At 40.0% G+C, this 21,186-nt stretch overlaps 1 protein-coding gene across 2 annotated transcripts in view; it reads right to left on the bottom strand.

Moving 5' to 3' along the window:
• Window positions 1-6,592: 6,592 nt before the first annotated feature.
• The window catches only part of LOC122548508 (gamma-secretase subunit Aph-1b-like), a 108,154-nt gene continuing 93,560 nt past the window's right edge, over window positions 6,593-21,186 (bottom strand). For both annotated transcript variants that reach the window (XM_043687262.1, XM_043687253.1), the window contains 2 exons: window positions 17,769-17,892; window positions 6,593-7,172 (listed from right to left, as the gene is read on the bottom strand). In XM_043687262.1, coding sequence (XP_043543197.1) covers window positions 7,156-7,172; window positions 17,769-17,892 — 141 coding nt within the window. In that variant the 3' untranslated portion in view covers window positions 6,593-7,155. The remainder of the gene's footprint in view (window positions 7,173-17,768; window positions 17,893-21,186) is intronic.

A 21,186-nucleotide genomic window follows, 5' to 3' on the forward strand; every position in this document is an offset into this window, starting at 1 on the left:
GTGAACCTTTTTCCGCGTATGGAGTCGGGTATTACAAGAGGGCATAGCTATAAATTAAGGTGGGGGGGGTAGATATAGGACTGAAGTTGGGGTAGGTTCTTCACTCAGCGAGTCGTCAGTTCATGGAATGCCTTGCCAGTAGCAGTGGTGGACTCTCCCTCTTTATGGGCATTTAAGCGGGCATTGGATAGGTATATGGAGGATAGTGGGTTAGTATAGGTTAGGTGGGCTTGGATCGGCGCAACATCGAGGGCCAAAGGGCCTGTACTGCGCTGTATTCTTCTAGCTACAGAGGTAGTCGATGCACTGATAGTAATCTCCCAGACCTTTAGGTTCTGGAAATGTTTCAGAGGATTAGAAAACTGTCAATGTAATACCGTCATTCAAAACCAGACAGAAAAAGCAAGTAACTATAGTTCAGTTAGCTTGACATCTCTCATTGGGAAAATCTCAAGAGTTTATTACAAAGTATGTATATAGCAGAGCATTTATAAATTCATAATAAAATCATAATAAAGTCAGCATGGTTTCATGAACAAAGAAACTTTACAGCGCAGGAACAAGCCCTTCGGCCCTCCAAGCCTGAGCCGATCCAAATCCACTGTCTAAACCTGTCGCTCAATTCCTAAGCATCTGTATCCCTCTGCTCCGCACCTACTCATGCACCTAACCAGACACATCTTAAATCTACCTTGCCTACCTCTACTACCTCTGCTGGCAACGTGTTCCAGGCACCTACCACCCTCTGTGTAAAGTACTTGCCACGTGTATCCCCCTTAAATATTTCACCTTTCACCTTGAAAATGTGATCCCTCGTTATTAAATCCTTTATCCTGGGAAAAAGCTTGTCTCTATCAACCCTATATATACCCTTCATGATTTTGTAAACCTCAATCAGGTCCCCTCTCAATCCCCTTTTTTCTAATGAAAATAAACCTAACGTACTCAACCTCTCTTCACAGCTGGCACCTTCCATACTAGGCAACATCCTTGTAAATCTTCTCTGCACCCTCTCCAAAGCATCCACATCCTTTTGGTAATATGGCGACCAGGACTGTACGTAGTATTCTAAATGCAGCCGAACCAATGTCTTGTACAATTTTAACATGACCTGCAAGTTCTTATACTCAATACCCAGTCCAATGAAGGCAAGCATACTATATGCCTTCTTGACCACTCTATCCACCTGTGCAGCAACCTTCAGGGTACATTGGACCTGAACTCCCAGATCTCTCTGCTCATCAACTTTTCCCAAGGCTCTTTAGTTTACTGTATAATTCGCTCTAGAATTAGACTTGCCTAAATGCATCACTTCACATTTGCCTGGATTGAACTCCATCTACCACTTCTCTGTCCAACTCTCCAGTCTATCTATATTCTCCTAGCTAGAACACCCTGCACACCATGTGACTTCACTTTCTCCATTAGTTAGTTGAAGGTGAAGGTGAAATCATATCTGAGAAATTTATCATACTTCTTTGACAGGGTACCAGGTGGGAGATATAAAGAAAAACCAGTAACTGCAATATATTTGGATTTCCAAAAGGCCATTCAATAAGGTAAAACACATAAAGCTTTTTGAGGTAGTATATTAGTATGGATAGAGGATTAGCTAGATAGATGGAATAAATTCAGAAAATATTTACAAGGATGTTGCCAGTGTTGGAGGATTTGAGCTATATGGAGAGGCTGAACAGGCTGGGGCTGTTTTCCCTGGAGCATGGGAGGCTGAGGTGTTACCTTGTAGAGGTTTACAAAATTATGAGGGGCATGGATAGGATAAATAGACAAAGTCTTTTCCCTGGGGTGGGGGATTCCAGAACTAGAGGGGATAGGTTTAGGGTGAGAGGGGAAAGATATAAAAGAGACCTAAAGGGCAACTTTTCACGCAGAGGGTGGTACGGGTATGGAATGAGCTGCCAGACGGAGTGGTGGAGGCTGGTACAATTGCAACATTTAAAAGATATTTGGATGGGCATATGAATAGGAAGGGATTGGAGGGATTTAGGACGGGTGCTGGCAGGTGGGACTAGATTGGTTTGAGATATCTGGCCAGCATGGACAGGTTGGACCGAAGGGTCTGCTTCCATGCTGTACATCTCTATGACTCTAAGGGGGACATTTTCAGGAAGGCAACCTGCAACTAGTGGACTGTCACAGTAATCAGTGCTCGAGTCACAATTATTTACAATATATATTAATGACTAGGATAATGAGTGAATGTGCTACTGCCAAGTTTATGCATAACACAAAAATAGGTGTGAAGACATATAGTGAGGGTAGTTGTCAAAAACTTCAAATGAAATACAATGTGAGAAAATATGAGGTTAAGCACTTTGCAAAACTGCTGGTTTCTGAATAATAAGTAGTTCTGCAGCGAGACTTCTGTTTCTGGTGGAAATCCTGCTTCCTATTTATTAACAACCAATAGATCAGCAAATGTGTGTAGGACAGCCTGCGTGCCCCAAGGGTTAATATCCTGACCCAGCTCCATTACTTTTCAGCCAGGAACAAGGAAGCCAGCATCTCATAATTCAGCCCATTCCTCATCCCTATGTATTTTTGAAGCCCACACCCAAGGTGATTTTCTGCCATCGTCACTGTGATACTATTTAAACTCTTCAGGCCAAAATGTTTCCTAACATTACACTCAACAAATTGCAAGGTTCTATTCTTTGCCTTCACACTTCCATGTTAAACTAATTTCTCTATTCGTATTTGTCTTCAATTTCATCTTGTTCCAATTAACCAAGACACCTTCAGAATTTTGATAAGTCCAGTTACCCTATTGCTCTCCTCAGTAATTACAACTTGCCAATTTGTGTATTTGAAAATTTCTATGGCATTTGGTTTAAAGCTGAGGCACGTTGTTAGTTAGTTCACTGTCTGAATTGATTACTGTTGATTAGTGCAGTTCTCTAACATTCTACATTAGACCAGAACTGGGGTGGCATGGTGGCTCAGTGGTTAGCACTGCTACCTTGCAGCACTAGGGACCCAGGTTCAATTCCAGCCTTGGGTGACTTTCTATGTGGTATTCTTCCTGTGTCTACGTAAGTTTCCTCCCACAATTCAAAGATGTGCAGGTTAGGTGAATTGGCTGTGCTAAACTGCCCATAGTGTTCAGCAATGTGTAGGTTATGTGCCTGAGTCAGAGGGGAATGGGTCTGGATGGGATATTCTTTGGTGGGTTGGTGTGAAGGGCCTGTTCCTACTCAGTAGGAGTTCTAAGCCATATCAACCAGCTCTTCCTAATTGATTGCTGTTGAAACAAGTTGTGTTTCTCCTGCTATTATACTTCAGGGCTTCAAATACACCATGATACATCTCTTACCATGTGAGTGATTTGATTTATTTTTTAATCAGTTTTACCTAATAACATGCTCAAGTCAAAGGTCCAGCTGTATTCATTATTCTGAAATTTGGAATTTCAGGTCTCGGATAATTTTATACAGGCTGTTGAGAGAAGCCTGGGAACTGTAGACTGACAACACTGACATCAGTGATGGATACGTTATTGGGACAGATAGGATTAACAGGCATTTGGAGAGGCATGGACTCATTAGGTATAGACAATACGGCTGTGTATGTGAGAAGTCATGTCTCGCCAACTTGACTGAGGTTTTGAGGACGTAACTACTGAAGGTTGTTTTCCAGACTGAATGCCTGTGACCGGTGGTGTTCCACAGAGATCAGTGCTGGGGGCACTGTTGTTTGCCATTTATATAAAGGAGTTGGATGAGAGTTTAGGAGGCATGGTGAATAACTTTGTGGATGACACCAAAATTTGTGGAATATTCGAAAGTGAGGAAGATTATCTCAGATTACAAAAAGATCTTAATCAATTGGGCCAATGGGCTGAGGAGTAGTCAATGGAGTTTAATTTGGATAAATGCAAGTTATTTCATTTTGATAAAACAAACCAGGGCAGGACTTATATGGTTAATGGCAGGACCCTGGGTAGTGTTGTAGAACAGAGGCACCTTAAGGTTCAGGTACATAGTTCTTTGAATATTGTGTCACAGGTAGACAGGATGGTTAATAGTGCATTTAGCATGCTTGCCTCCATTGTTCAGACCACACCGAGTATGGAGCTTGAATGTTGAGCTTTTGCACAACGTTGGGGAGGGCACATTTGGAGTACTGTGTAAAGTTCTGGTCGCTCTGCTATAGGAAAGATATTGCTAAATTGGACAGGGTTCAGAAAACATATACCAGAATGTTGCCAGGACTGGAGAGTTCGAGTTATAAACAGAGACTAGGTAGAGTCATAGAGATGTACAGCATGGAAGCAGACCCTTCGATCCAACCTGTCCATGCCGTCCAGATATCCCAACCCAATCTAGTCCCATCTGCCAGCAACCGGCCCATATACCTCCAAACCCTTCCTATTCCCATCCAAATGCCTCTTAAACGTTGCAATTGTATCAGTACCCACCACATCCTCTGGCAGCTCATTCCATACACGTACCATCCTCTTTGTGAAAAAGTTGCCCCTTAGGTCTTTTTCAAGTTTCACAACATCCTTCCGTTAGGAAGGAGACCAGATTTGTACGCAATATTCCAACAATGGCCTAACCAATGTCCTGTACAGCCGCAACATGACCTCCCAACTCCTGTACTCAATACTCTGAACAATAAAGGAAAGTATACCTTCTTCACTACCCTATCTACCTGCGACTCAAGGAGCTATGAACCTGCACTCCAAGGTCCCTTTGTTCAGCCACACTCCCAAGGACCTTACCATAAGTCCTACTAAGATTTGCTTTCCCAAAATGCAGCACCTTGCATTTATCTGAATTAAACTCCATCTGCCACTTCTCAGCCCATTGGCCCATCTGGTCAAGATCCTGTTGTAATCAGAGGTAAACTTCTTTGCTGTCCACTACACCTCCAATTTTGGTATCATCTGTAAACTTACTAACTGTACCTCTTATGCTCACATCCAAATCATTTATGTGAATGACAAAAAGTAGAGGACCGAGCACCGATCCTTGTGGCACTCCACTGATCGCAGGCCTCCAGTCTGAAAAACAACCCTTCACCACCATCCTGTCTTCTACCTTTGAGCCAGTTCTGTATCCAAATGGCTAGTTCTCCCTGTATTCCATGAGATCTAACCTTGCTAATCAGTCTCCCATGGGGAACCTTGTCGAACGCCTTACTGAAGTCCATATAGACTGGGATTTCTTTCCACTAGAGCATGGAAGGTTGAGGGGAGACCTTACTGAGGCTAGTAAAATGTTGTGGGGCATAGATAAGGTAAGTAGCAAAGATCTTTCCCTTGGGTGGGATGATGAGTTCAAAATTAGGGGGCATTCTTTTAATGTGAGAGGAGAAAGATTTAAAAGGGATCTAAGGGGCAACACTTTCATACAGAGGATGGTTCATACATGGAATGAACTACCAGAGAAAGTGACAGATGCAGGTAGTTACCATATTTAAAATATATATGGATAAGAAAATGAATAAGAAAGGTTTAAAGGGATACTGGCCAAATGCAGGTAGGTAAGACTAGTTTAATTTGGGAAACTTGGTCAGCATTGCCAAGTTGGACCAAAGGGTCTGTTTCCATGCTGCATGAGTCTATTTCTTGTTTTTGGATACTGTGGTCATGTGCATTACCAACCTGAATTAGATTCATTCAATTTTGTACTTAACATCCTGAATACTGAGCTATATCAAGTTTGCTACAAACTGTTCTGTCATTCATTTTGACAATCACTGTTCATCATCATCCAGGAAAAGGAAAAAGAAACTGCAAATCCTGCAAATGTACAGGTCAGTTATCCTCCGTAATGGGAAAAGGCAGGTAGTGCTATTTTATGTACATATCCTTCATCATGTTGAATGATGAGATAAGCAGTCAATCAAATGCTAAATAGAGAAGCTGTATGAAAAGATAATCAGTGAAATAACAGACATAAAAATGACAAGTGAGACAGCGGAACAATGAAAAGTGCCTGAAAAAGCCAGTGACAATCTCTATAAAATAATGGAACTGGAAAAGGTTCTGTATAATATGATTTATCCAAACAAGCTATTTTCAATGGGCAGAGGTACTTCTACCCAAATATCATGGTCTGAACTTTAGGGAAGGGCTAGGACATGGCTTGGAGAGGGGGGTTGCTGTAATGCACTGAGGAAGATGTATTGGTAAGCAGCCATCATTTCCTCACAATTACTTCTGCATCAGCAGTGGAGAAGATCAAGGACAGCATCCACAGGCCAACACAGTCACAAATTAAAGGCCTCTTCACGCTGGCAACACACTGAGACCTGTCTGACTGGCTTGGGGCACTCACCTGGATGGCAGGGCAGATGTGGCATCCTCATCTACTGGGCACAGACCCAATTCCAGTGATGCTGCCGAGCAAACTCCAGTCCCAAGAATGTAGCATGATATCTAAAGTTTGATAATAATGTTGGCATTTAGACCAATCTCAAAATCTACTTAGGCTCCAGGAGCATTGGGCCAAGAACAAAGCTCAATGTTTGCCCTCCCCCACACAGCCAGATGTCTGTAATCTTTCCAACAGTTTCAGGTAGCAAATAAATACCAATAATAATCCAGCAAAGGTCCACTCAAAAATAGTATTTCATTATCAGACTTTATTATTTAATGCATTGATAAACATGACTCATGATAATGTCAAAATAAATGACTTCAAAGGAAACTGTAATAAAACCCTGGTGTATGAATTGTTCCAGATCCACAATACACCTTATACATTTACCCTGGGATACTGAGCACTGCATAAACAATTTTCAGAGAGTACCATTTCCAGGTTGTATAAGAATTACATTTCTAATTTATAAAAAGCAAAAGCCCATCAGTTACCACAAAACCTAAAATTTCCCATCCCCAATCACTGTGCAATGCTTTGTAATTGCAAACTTTTCTGTTCAGTAAAAAAAGTTTTCTTCCAACTACCCACACAGAAGCATACGGGCAGTCCCACAAGTGTTGAATAGAAGAACAATGGATTCCTGTCTTCTGTTTAGAATTGTTCCCTGTAAATAAAATTTGCAATGGTATTGCTTCAACTGTTTTCAAGGCTGCTGTTAGTATTCCAGCACTGTGCAGTTTCTGGCAAGATCACATCCTGGAACAGTGGTATGTGTTTCTATCAGGAGCCAGCCTGTGTCGCAATACTATTTGTTTTCCTTACCTGAAGCAAAGGAGAGAAAAAGAATGTTATCATATTCCTAGCAACAAAAATGCCAGCTCGCTTCAGCGGCAGCATCACCTTCAGAGTTAGAAGGTTGTTGGCTCCACCTCCATGTGAACATAGTGTATTTCATTGAATATCATTATACAAAAGGATGGCTACATTCTTCAAAGTGTCATTTTTCAGATGCAATTTTACTTTGTAAAAATCAAGTGCCTGTTTGTAGGTGGATGTAAATGAGATGAAAGTATTTGGAGAACAGGTGTTGTTTTCCTGTGCCCTTAGTCGACATCACTAAGATACATCACCAGATCATTTAAATCAGTATATTTTATTGCACACCTTGATGTCTGCAAACTTGTAACAGCTTCTGCCTACAAACCAAAGTAGCCACCTTTCAAATGTAATGTACTGACCACATAATTTGCCTTGTCCTCAGAACATGTAAGGTGTTATAAAAAGATTTTACTCTCTCCCTTTTCTTTGATACTGAGAGGATAGCTTCTAGATTTTCATCTAAACTCTTCACTAGCTTCCATTCAAATGTGAAAAGCAGGCCTTTCTCACTTTCTGCTCAGGCATGAGCAATCAAGCTTGTCAGCTGGAGCAAACTACATTAACAGAACATTGTCGATCAACAACATATCATACCATCCAAGGACAGGGTATAATAAGAGTCAAGAGGGTCTGGTGAAAATGGGGCCCTTAGAAAAACTAACCATAATGCAGAAAGACTCCATACAATAAATGGATCAGTTCTATTTAAGCACTGCCTATTGTGATAAAATGTATTTAATTGTTACTGTAATGTTAAAATTCGGTTGGTTGATTTCTTCATATACTTCAATTATCATTTTCCTTTGGATGGATCAGAGATGGGGGGGACAACACTGTTCTTCCATATTAGCCAGGTTTCCCCATTACATTTATTGGTGCCGAATTTTATCCACCCATCTCATCACTCTCCTTACAACTTGCTTTCCAGCCACATAATAATCCACTATGCCTCCTACCTTAATATTGTCTACCATCCAAACCAGTTCCATATCGAAATCACAGATGTACACAATGAATAACAGTTCCAGAAACAAAGTGAGTCGAACACCAGTGCCCATGTAACATACACCACAATAAACACAGTAGCATGGTAGTTGTGTTATTGGACTAGTAATCTAGATGTCTAGACTAAATATCTGGAGATGCGAGTTCAAATCAAATTGGGGAATTTGAAACCAGATTGTTAAATAAATCTGGAATAATTAAAAAAGCTAGCATCATTAATGGCGAGCAGGAAACTGCAAATTATCAGATAAACCCATCTCATTCATTAATGCCCTTTAGGGAAGAAAATCACAATTGTTACAGCACAGGAACAGACCATTCAGCCTGCTGCCTCTCAGCTTTCCAGATGAGAAAAGCATCTCGCAGCACCCCGCCTTCTCACCATAACCATGTACATTCATCCCTTTCAGATAATGATTCAATTTCGAATGCCTCGGGTAAACATGCCCCTTCCACAGCTCAGGCAGTGCACTGAAGATCTTAACCACTTGTTGTGTAAAAGGTTTATTTCATGTTGCTTCTTTTGCCAATTAACCTAAAATGCATGCCCACTTTTTCTTGAATCTTCCCCAAGCTGGAACAGGTTTTCTCTAACTTCTCTGTCCAGATCCATCATGATTTGAATACCTCTATCAAAACTTCGCTTACACTTCTCCAATTAATACTGCCCTAATTTCTTAAATATATCTACATTATTAAAGGCCCTTATCCCTGGAACCACTTATTCTTCTTGAATATTACTAATTTTATAGTTAATTATATATCATTACTGTATCAATGTAAGCTCACATTTTTAAAAAGTCTGTGATCCATAATGTGACAACTCACTCACCTCATTTATCTCACTATTCATCTTTCTAAAACCTGCCCTATTTAAATCTAGTGCTCAGTTATCACAACTTTCACTTTCTATTTATACCATAACCCTCATCACATAATCAACACTTAAGAATACTCATCAACATGTAACTCATTAATTAATGCATTTCTTACATTTAGATCTTATCCCATTCATGACTTGCAGAACTACAAATATATTACTTAAGGAAGATGCTCTGCATGGATCTTAAGAATTCAACTGCCATCCAACATTTACTCATCCATTATCCATCAATGAATGGATAATTTGTGTTTACAGACTACGTCCCCAGACTATCAACAAATTTCCTTTTTGTTTTTAAAACTTCCTTCTCATAATTAGACAGCAAAGATATAACTGTGAGGAAGAAAGACCCAGGAAGAGGATAAACCATTCAGGGTTAACCAAGTAAAGGAATATACCAAATTGAAAGAGAAAACATACAACGTGTAGAGTTTCACAAAGGTGGTCTTTTTTTCTAATAGCTATTCCTTTTCTCAAGGATACCGTGTCCTTGATTTTCTTTCAAAGGAGTCCTAAAACATACCGGCTCCAAATTGGCTGGGTTTGGTACAGAGATGAAAGGGTATTGGGAGGCCTTTTTGTTTATATGTAAACAGATGAGACTTTCGGTTAGAGTTTATGTTTTAGAAGTGACCTGTATAATGAAAGTGAATGGTCAGTTCTGGAAGTTAAAGTCTTGGCTGAGTCAGTTCAGCAGTGGGCTGTGTGGAAACAGGCTGTTAGACTCTCTCTCCTTCTGCCCTTCTAACTTTGACCTGTAAGCTTCTGTTTCAGTTTTACTCTATGTTTAAGGGTTTGTTTATTGGGACGGTTATGTATTTTATGAAGAGCATAATTAATTATAGTTTGGCTAGACTGGGTTCTGTGGGCATTCTATATTCTGTTGCTTGTGTTTCATTCCATGATTTTGTGAACAAATTTTTGTCTTGTTTTAAAACCTGGTAGTCAAACTAGCTAACTGGGTCTAGGTAATTTTCACTGCATATTTACTGAAACAAATTGCAAAGTTACAGTCTGGGCTGCCTGCTTAAGAATGTTTTGATTGCTCTGGCTGAGTCCATAACAAGAGTCATATAATCATACAGTCATACAGCACAGAAACAGACCCTTCGATCCAACTCATCCATGCCGACTAAGTTTCCCTAACTAAACTAGTCCCACTTGCCTGCCTTTGGCCTTTATCCATTACAAAGGATGTAATAGCAGAATATTTATAAATATGTAATAAAATCAAGCATAGTCAGCATGACAACAGAATGGGGAAATCATGACAGTAAAATTTATTCCAGTTGTTTGAGGTGGTAATAAGCAGGACAGATAATGGACAAGTCGGTATAATCTTTCAAATTTCCAAAATGTTCAATAAAGTACTGTACATAAAGTTATTTAATAAGAGCCCATCATTTTGAGGGTAATGGTTTAGTACATTGCTGGATACAGTACACAGTTATATCTTTGCTGTCTAATTATGAGAAGAAAGTTTTAAAAATAAAAAGGAAATTTGTTGATAGTCTGGGGACATAGTCTGTAAACGTAACAAATTATCCATTGTTCCTGCTCTTAAAAAGAAGAGAAAGGGCATTGGGTGATTATTTGGAAAGAAATGGTATGCACCATGGGAAAAAGGCAGGAATTTAGAAACAAGGCAATAGAACTGGTACAGGCAAGATGGGCTGAATGTCCTCCTTCTGTACTGTAACAATTTTGAGATTCTGTAAATAACATAGTTAGAGGATTGTCTGAATAACAAAACACAAAGTTGGTATAAAGGTGGTATTTTCAGGATAGCAATCTGTAACTAGTGATGTGCCTCAGGGATCAGTGCTGGGGCCACAATTATTTACAACACGTATTAATTACTTTGATCACGCACATCACCAAGTTTGTGGATGATACAAAAATAGTTGGGAAGGCCAGAAGACAAAGAATCTACAGAGGCATACAGACTGGTGAAGTCAGTGGGCAAAAACTTAGTAAGTGAAATGCAATGTGAGAAATGTGAGCTTATGCACTTTGGCAGGAGGAGTAGAAGAGCTGAATACTGCTGCAGCATGGAGGGCTTTGGAGATCCTTGTACATGAAACATCAAAACCTAGTATAGAAGTTCAGTAGGCAATTCAGAAGGCATGTAGAACATTGACTTTTATTTCAAAGGGAATGGAGTATAAAATAGGTATATCTTGTAAAGCTATACAAGGAATACATCAGGTATACTGTAAACAGTTTTGGTCCCTTTATCTGAGGAAAGATATACTGTCAATGCAGGCAGTCCAAAAAATGTTCACTAGATTGATCCCAGGCATGGAAGAATTTCTTAGGAAAAGCTGAGTAGGTTAGACTTATAGTCACTGGAGTTATGAGGTTCTTAGGTGGCTTGACAGGATTAAGGCAAAATTGTTTCCCTTGTTAGAGTATCGAGGATCAGAGGGTATAAATCAAAATATGGAGTTAAGACAGAGATGAGTATTTTTTTTCTCTCAGCTAGGGAGTCATGAATTCTTTATCACAGTGGGCTATTGAGGCTGGTATGTTTAGTATATCAGAGGCTGAGACAGACAAATTTCTAAGCATTGAGATAATCAAGCTTATTGGAGAAGGTAGGAGAGTTGAGGATTATCAGATCAGCCAGACAGGACAGACTCGAAGGGCCAAACAGCCTACTTCTGTTCCTACATCTTATGGTGTTATCGAGCATCAGTACTGCAACCCAACTAGATTAACAATCCCTTTTGCCAACCCATCCTTTTTTATATAATCATAAGTACTCTATAAACAACATATTGCTACCTTTTCTGATATTGCTACTCCTGGCTTTTTTTTCCAGATCCTTTCGATACTGATACTATTAGAGTCAATAATAAAGGGGCATGATCTTAAGGTGAAAGGAAGGAGGTTTACAGGAGATTTGAGGAAAACAGTTTTCACCCAGAGGGTGGTGAGAGACTGGAATGCACTGCCTGGGAGGGTAGTTGAGATGGAAAATGTACTTAGACGAGCACATAAAATGTCATAACATTCAAGGTTATGAGCCATGTGCTAGTAAGTGGCTCTAGTGTAGATTTAGAGTAGTTTTGTCAGTATATACTCAACGGGCTAAAGAGCATCTTCTGTATTCTATGATTCTATAAACTGACCAATTCTTTTTTCACACCTACCAAATTTATAGCCAAGCCTTAGTCCTAACAAAATTGTGATATAATTGCTTTCTCACACTCTGACCACCAAGATAAAGGTTCTCTGCCTATTCCGTCTGTATACAATGTCACTTTTCCTTTGAATGTTTGTTCACACTAAAATTGAATTCCTTTGTTTGTCTTTTCCCTGAAGCCCATTGCAATGTTCCAACTGATATTAGTTTAAGATTAAAACCTTTAACAAGTTCAGAACAGATTCAATAACATATATTGACCTAATAAGCTGTTGGAGATATTTTCATTTTGAAAAAATATGCAAGACAGTGAAGTTATTAAATATGGGGGACTTCAGCTATGGGGATAGATTGAGGGAACGGTGATTGTTTTCCTTGGAGGAGATTGAAGGGAGATTTGAAAGGAACACTAAAAATCACAAAATATTTTGACAGAATAAAGAGTGAGAAACAGTTCCTTTTGAAGTAAAGGATGAGAATCAGTAGACAGGGATTGAGACTTAGTGTTATCCTTACAGAGAGGGGTATGAACACAATGGGTCAAATGGCCACCATCTATGCTGTAAACAATCCACAATTCCATACCCAACTGTGAAGTACTTGAGCAGTGAGGCAATATGGACAGAGCTCAGAAATAGGAAGGGTAGGATAACAATGTTGGGGCTGTACTGCAGGCCTCCCAACAGCGAGCATGAGATAGAGGTACAAATATGTAAACAGATAATGGAAAGATGTAGGAGCAACAGGATGGTGGTGATCAGAGATTTTAATTTTCCCAACATTGACTGGGATTCACTTAGTGTTAGAGATCTAGACAGAGCCGAATTTGTAAGGAGCATTCAGGAGGGTTTTCTAGAGCAGTATGTAAATAGTCCAACTCAGGAAGGGGCCAACTCATGTTGGGGAATGAGCCCGGCCATGTGGGTGACATTTCAGTTGGGGATTATTTTGGGAATATTGATCACAATTCCTTAAGTTTTAGAATACTCATGGACAAAGATGAGAGTGGTCCTAAAGGAAGACTGCTAAATTGGGGGAAGGCCAACTATAGCAAAGTTCAGCAGGAGTTGGGGAATGTGGATTGGGACAGCTGTTTGAAGGTAAATCTACATTTGATATGTGGAAGGCTTTTAAAGAAAGGTTGATCAGAGTGCAGGACAGACATGTCCCTGTCAAAATGAGGGATAGAAATGGCAAGATTAGGGAATGACAGGTGAAATTGAGAGACTAGCTGAAAGGAAGCATACATAAGGTCTAGGCGACTGAAAACAGACAAAGCTTTGGAAGAACATTGGAAAATAGGACCAATCTGAAACGAGGAATGAAGAGAGCAAAACGGGGTCATGAAGTATCTTTAGCAAACAGGGTTAAGGACAACCACAAAGCCTTTTATTCATATAAGGAGCAAGAGGGTAACGAGAGAAAGGTTGGCCCACTCAAGGACAAAGGAGGAAAATTATGCGTGGAGTCAGAGAAAATGGGTGAAATTTTTAATGAGTACTCTGCCTCGATATTCATCAAGGAGAGGGACATGATGGATGTTGAGGTTAGGGACAGATGTTTGATTATTCTAGGTCAACTTGACATAAGGAAGGAGGAAGTGTTTGGTCTTCTAAAAGGCATTCAGGTGGACAAGAACCCAGGTCCAGATGGGATCTATCCTAGGTTACTGAGGGAAGCAAGAGAGGAAATAGCTCGTGCCTTAACAGATATCTTTTCAGCATCATTGAACACGGGTGAGGTCGCAGAGGACTGGAGAATTGCAATGTTGTCCCCTTGTTTAAGGAGTATAGCAGGAATAATTCAGGCTATTATAGACCAGTGAGCCTGATGTCAGTGGTAGGGAAGCTGCTGGAGAAGATACTGGGGGATAAGATCTATTTACATTTGAAAGAAAATGGGTTCATCAGTAATAGACAACATGGTTTTGTCTTACCATCTTAATAAAATTCTTTGATGAAGTGACAAAATTGATTGATTAAGGAAGGGCTGTGGATGTCATATACATGGACTTCAGTAAGGCATTTGTTAAGGTTACCCATGGTAGGCTTACAGAGAAATTAAAGTCACATGGGGTCCAGGGTGTACTAGCTAGATGGATAGAGAACTGGCTGGGCAGCAAGACATAGAGCAGAAGTGGAAGGGAGTTTTTCAAAAAGGAGAACTGTGACCAGTGGTGTTCCACAGGGATCACTGTTGTTTCTGATATACATAAATAATCTGGAGGAAGGCATAGGTGGTCTGATTAGCAAGTTTGCAGATGACATTACGATTACTGGAGTAGCAGATAGTAAAGGGGACTGACAGACAATGCAGCAGAATATAGATACATTGGAGAGTTGGGATGAGAAATGACAGATGGAATTCATTCTGGGCAATTTCGAGATGATGCATTTTGTAAGATCCAATTCAAGAGCAAACTATACAGTAAATGGAAAGGCCCTGGGGAAAGCTGATGTACAGAGAGGTCTGGGTGTTCAGGTCCACTGTATCCTGAAAGTGACAACGCAGGTCGATAGATTGGTCAAGAAGGCATATGGCATGCTTCATCGGACAGGGCACTGACTAAAAGAGTTGACAAGTCATGTTACAGTTGTATAGGACTTTGGTTTGGCCACATTTGGAATACTCCATACAGTTCTGGTTGCCACATTACCAAAGGATGTGAATGCTTTGGAGAGGGCACACAGGAGGTTCACCAGGATGTTACCTTGTGTAGAGGGTCCTAGCTCTGAAGAGAAATTGAGTAGATTAGCATTATTTTCATTAGAAAGACGGAGGTTGAAAGGAGACATGATTGAAGGTCTACAAATTCATGACCGGTATAAACAGGGTGGATAGCAAGAAGCTTCCCCCCCCCACCAGAGTGGGGGACTCAATTACTAGGGGGGTCACAAGTTCAAGGTGAGGGGGGAAAAATTGAAGGGAAATATGCATGGAAAGTTTTTTAGGCAGAGAGTGGAGGAAGCCTGGAACGTGTTGCCAGCAGAGGTAGTACAGGCAGGCACGATAGCATCATTTAAGATTAATCTAGACAGATACATAAATGGGCAGGGAGCAGAGGAATATAGATCCTTAGAAAATAGGCGAGAGGTTTAGGTAGAGGATCTGGATCGGTGCAGGCTTGGAGGCCTATTCCTGTGCAGCAATTTTCTTTGTACTTACTACTTCATTTTATTTTTACTTGCATCCATCAATACTAAATAAATCTTCCATTTTTCTACCTAATTATATTTTTATCTGACATATCTAATTTAGATAATTTGCATTGAAACCTCTGATCACTTGAATCCTTTGAATATAAACCATTTACATAAAAGAAAAAAGGGGAAGAGGTACCAACACCAAGAATCAAGATATTACTTAATCCCAATCCCCTGCCTATATACGTCCTCCATTGGGTACAGCTGCTAAGGCACCAAACTCTGGAGTTGCCTCTAAACGGCCCGCCCTTTCTACTTCTTACTCTTCCTTCAAAACAATCCTTAAAATCTACCTCTATCAGAGTCTTGGTCATCTATCCAAATATCTCCTTACATACATTGGTGTTAATTTTTTTTCCCATAGTGCTCCTACGATCTATTCTGCTAAAGGCACTGCACAAATGCAAATTTTTGGTTTGCACCCTTCAGTCCATTTCTTAGTTATTTCTAGGGTTTACCAAGAATCCTTATAGTTAAGGGCTTTGCTAATGGCCATTGGCATGGAATTTCATCCAATGCCTTTTGGAAATGGAGGTGCACCAGGTTTGCAATCTGCTGCGTGCAACTGGTTTCGCTTTACCTCAAAGAAGTCAAGGAAATATGCTCAGGTAAAATCTTCCTTTTCTGAAGCCATGATGACTACTGCTTATGTTAGTTTGCAAGATCATTTCTAATAACTAGAATGGAAGCAAGATGAATGGGTCTTTAGTTGTTTTGTGGTTGTCTTCCTCCATTTTTTGAACTTCCAGTCAACCAATAGCTTTCTCGTATCCAGTGACAGTTTCAGAATGGTATCAACGTACCAATACCTAAGTCTCCTCCAAAGCATTTCAACATTTCAAGATAAGAGTATTATATTCTTAGAGTCAGGGTTTAAAGGCTTAGATTTAATCTAAGATTTCAATCTCATTTACATAACTGGTCAAACAGAGCCTGTATTCTCTGGAATTTTGAAGAATGAGAGGTGGCCTCAATGGAAACTAGGAATACACAGAGTAGATGCAGGTAAGGTGTTTCCCCAAGTTGGAGAGCCTAGAACCAGGGGCCAAAATGTAAAAGTAAGGGGAATGCATTTATGCCCCAGATGAGAATTTTTTTTCCTACACAGAAAGTGGTACTCTTTGGAATTTTCTATCCCAGAGGGTGGAAATAGCTTAGTTTTTGAGTATATTTAAAATGAAATTTAATAAATATTTGATTACAATGGAGTAAAGGGTAATGGGGATAGTGTGAATAAAAGGCAATGAAGTGTTTGATCTGCCATGATTACATTAAATCATGGAGCAGATTCAATGGGCTGAATGCCCTACTCCTAGTGCTAGGTCATGACTGACTTTGCTTAGCTTACATCTATTTAGGGATGGGATGTTGTGAATATCTGATGGAAGCAATCGTTCAGAATATTGACTTTTGGGTTCGTCTTCATTTTCAAACACATCTGTCATTTATTTTCACTTCTTCTCTAATTACCATGCTTTCACTTTTACACATGTCTACACTTTCATCATTGCAAATAACTGTAGCGGCTGCACTATTCCTAGATATCTCTTTATCTCTCTGTTCATTCCTTTAGAAAGTCTTTGTATTTATTATCGACAGTGAACTTATTCTTCCTCTTCCTCAGAATTTGTATACACTATACTTCCTCTTTATTTCATCTTTGTCTTGTTTAAGCTCAAGTTTATCCACTTTGACCTTGGTCATTCGAGGAATGTATTTATCATTACACCCAGCATTATTTATTTAAAGATATTCCATACGCCTAGATGACGTACAGTGATGGATAGCAAATTGCACACAAAGTGAGAGCTCATTTATCTTACTTTGGAAGCATCTTCTCAAATAAAGCTTAGTGACCAATACTGCATCTAAGTGTGGTCTTACTATTGAATTATAATGGAATCTAAGTAATATTTAGAAAATCAGGTTCCACTATTCTGGTAATGTCGATCAATATTCACCCTGCAGTGTTTTTTAAATCTGTTTTGACAAAAAGTGATAAAACCACTTGGTTTCCAAGTTAATTCTGTATTGCTTTCTACTTTACAAGCACCTAACGTACAAATTTTCATATGTCATCAACAAATATATTTTTCCAAAAGGCTGTACAACTGACCTAAAACTTTTTACATCCCTTTGCTCCCTACTTTAGCTTCTCGTGCAAAAGTTGAAACATTTTTCTGTAAAATGCTTCTAAATGGTTGCTATTATATAAAAATGAAGACCTTTATTAAAACTAACATGGGTATTTCTGATAGGATTATAATCGTTAATACAAAATTTAAATAAGATGGACTTACACATGAAGAAGTGTTGAAGATTTTGCAATGATCCACCTGCTGTAAAGTAAGCCCAAGTGGCCATAAAAGCCATAATCATGTATGCTGGAATAAGGCTGCCTTCATAGATTGGATTCAGAAACGTCTGTAGGATTGCAAAGAACAAACACTGTAGTCTGATATGCCGTGTACAGTTATGTCTACTTGTTAGGCCGAAATTGTAGTATAAAATAACAATTATGTTGCTGAACAGCAAACGACATGTTTGGCTTTAAAATTAGACGAATACATGGACAAACAGATCTTGAACATTGTGGAATTTTTTAAAGAGAATCTCAAGGACACATTTTCTAAAACAGCATAGGGTGTAGATGCAAGCTATAAAATTTGAGAGCATGGTAACTTTAAATTCAGTTTATATTTAAATTATTTTACTAAAATTTAGGTTTGCATGACCACAGCAATTGTTTACATGCAACTATGCTTGCAAGGAACATTCCAGTAAAATAACTCATACCAACAGGGACATTCCCTCCATGACACTCTAGTCCGCTGCTCCTCCACTCCCAACCCCCTAGACCATAAGATCTAGAAGCAGAACGAGGCCATTCAACCCATCAAGTCTGCTCTGCCATTCGATCAGTCTGATATGTTTCTCAACCCCCATTCTCCTGCCTTTTCCCCATAACCTTTAGTCCCCTTACTAATCTAGAACCTATTTATCTATGCCTTAAATACACTCAATGACTTAGCCTCCATGGCCCACTGCAACAATGATTTCCAGATTCACCATCCTCTGGCACAAGAAACTCTTCCTTATCTCAGAGCTGAAGGGTTGGCCCTTCGCTCGGGTCCTACTCTCTCCTACTAGTAGAAACATCTTCTCCACATCCACTTTATCTAGGCCTCTTAAGTTTCAATTAGATCCCCTTTATTCTTCTAAACTCTATTGAGTACACACCCAACGTCCTCAACCATTTGTCAATAGCCAAGCCAGGATCAGCCAAGCCAGGATCAGTCTTGTGGATCTCCTCTGAATCCCTTACAAGGCCAGCACGCTCTTCCTTTCATACGGGGCCCAAAGCTGCTCACAATACTTCAAATGCAGTCTGACCAGAACCTTATACAGCCTCAGTAGTTTATCCCTGCAACTGTTTCTAGCCCTCTTGAAATGAATACTAATGTGGTATTTGCCTTCCTAATTGCCAACCAAACCTGCGTGTTAACCTTAGGACAACCCTGAACTAGGGTTCCTAAGTCCCTTTAAGTTTCAGATTCCCAAAGCTTTTCCTCATTTAGAAAACAATCAATGCCTCTATCTTCTCACCGAAGTGCATAAACTCACATTGTATTCCATCTGCCCATTGTTTGCCCATTCTCCTAGTCTTTCTGAAGTCTCCCCACTTCTTCAACACTATTTGTCCCGCCACCTATCTTTGTATCCTACCTCCTACCTCCTCACACTCCTGCCGCACCTTCCCATTCAATCACAAAAGGTCCAGAATTTGCCTGTTTACCTACTACCTCCTCACTACCCAAGGTTTCAGACATCTGGGTAAATCAATGATTTACCTGCACTTCATTTAAATTAGTCTACCATATCTGCTGATCACAATGTGTTTTCCTCTAGATTGGGAAGATTCCTCTAGATTCCTGAAGAAGGGCCTGTGCCCGAAACGTCGAATCTCCTGTTCCCTGGATGCTGCCTGACCTGCTGTGCTGTTCCAGCAATAAAGTTTCAACTTTGATCTCCAGCATCTGCAGACCTCACTTTTTCCTCTAGATTGGGAAGACGAAACACAGACTGCTTTGTTAGGTACCTATGCTCTGTACATGAAAATAATTCCAAGCTTTCAACAGCCTGTAACTTCAACACACCACTGCATGCCCTGGCCAGCGTCTCTGTCTTAGGCCTGTGGCAGTGCTCCAGCAAAGCTCAGCACCAACTGGAGGAACACCTCACTTTCCACCTAGGTGTCTTACAGCCCTCGGGACTCAATATGGAGTTTAACAATTTCAGAGCATGAACACTTTCTTCCATGTTCATTACCCCACTATCCCAGTGGCTGTTCTGTATGAGTTGCTCCCAATCTATTTTCAACTATTCCCAGTCCCTATTAGCAGCCATCCAGCATTTCTCATTTTCCTGGCTTATCATCAGCAATCCTTTTATTTGCCTCTTCTTTTTCCTCTCTCTCTGGGCACCATCTTCATCTATTCAACTCAATTCTTGTGCGTGGTAGATGGTGGGAGATTTTGACGAGACAGGAAGCAAATTACTTGCTTCAGGATTTCCAATCTCTGAATTGTTCTTGTAGTCACTGTGCTTATATGGCTGGTACAATTCCATTTGTGGATGACGGTGACACCAAAAATATCCCTGGGACGAGGGGCTTAGTCTAAAAATTAGAATTAAATCTTTCAGCAATGAAATTTGTAAATAATTCCAACACATATGGAAGTAGTTTAGAAATATAAATTCATGTTTTCAGAAGCATTAAGACAGACAAACTTAATTTTTCCTAACAAAAGTCTGTCATGGTAAATATTAAAGGTGTTAAGAAATATAAAGATATCACAGATCAGCCATAATCTCAATCAATGAAAGAGCGGTTTGAGCAGCCAAATTACCTATTCCTGTTTCTATATTCCTATGGGAATTCTCAATTTATAATGGTACTTCAGTACTAGCTATTCAAAATATAATGTCATTTAAATGATAGGAATTTAATCCTTGATTTTAATCGAGTTCACTAATAACAAAGTGTGGCAAAGAAATAATGTAATAGACCATGTGATTAAGGAAGAATTCTGCTAGAGTTCCCACTCAATTTTCAAGTGACCTTTTGACAACGCTAGTCGGACTATGTGCCTATGCAGATGCAACAATCTCTTCTCTCCTCCCCTCCCAAACACCCAGTGAAAATTCCCGTGCAATTCCACGTACACTAATTGTGCTGTAGTCTATTCTTTCTGTAGTAGACCTTTCCTGTAGCATTGTGTATGTACTTAGAGTCATAGAGATGTACAGCATGGAAACAGTCCCTTCGGTCCAACCTGTCCACGCCGACCAGATATCCCAACCCCAATCTAGTCCCACCTGCCAGCACCCGGCTCATATCCCTCCAAACCTTTCTTATTCATTTACCCATCCAAATGCCTCTTAAATATTGCTATTGTACCAGCCTCCACCACATCCTCTGGCAGCTCATTCCATATACGTACCACCCTCTGCGTGAAAAAGTTGCCTCTTAGGTCTCTTTTATATCTTTCCCCTCTCACCTTAAACCTATGCCCTCTCGTTCTGGACTCCCCCACCCCAGGGAAAAGACTTTGTCTATTTATCCTATCCATGCCCCTCATAATTCTGTAAACCTCTATAAGATCACCCCTTAGCCTCCGACGCTCCAGGGAAAACAGCCCCAGCCTGCTCAGCCTC

This window comes from Chiloscyllium plagiosum, chromosome 1, assembly GCF_004010195.1.
Source record: "Chiloscyllium plagiosum isolate BGI_BamShark_2017 chromosome 1, ASM401019v2, whole genome shotgun sequence".
In the NCBI taxonomy this organism is placed as follows: Eukaryota; Metazoa; Chordata; class Chondrichthyes; order Orectolobiformes; family Hemiscylliidae; genus Chiloscyllium; species Chiloscyllium plagiosum.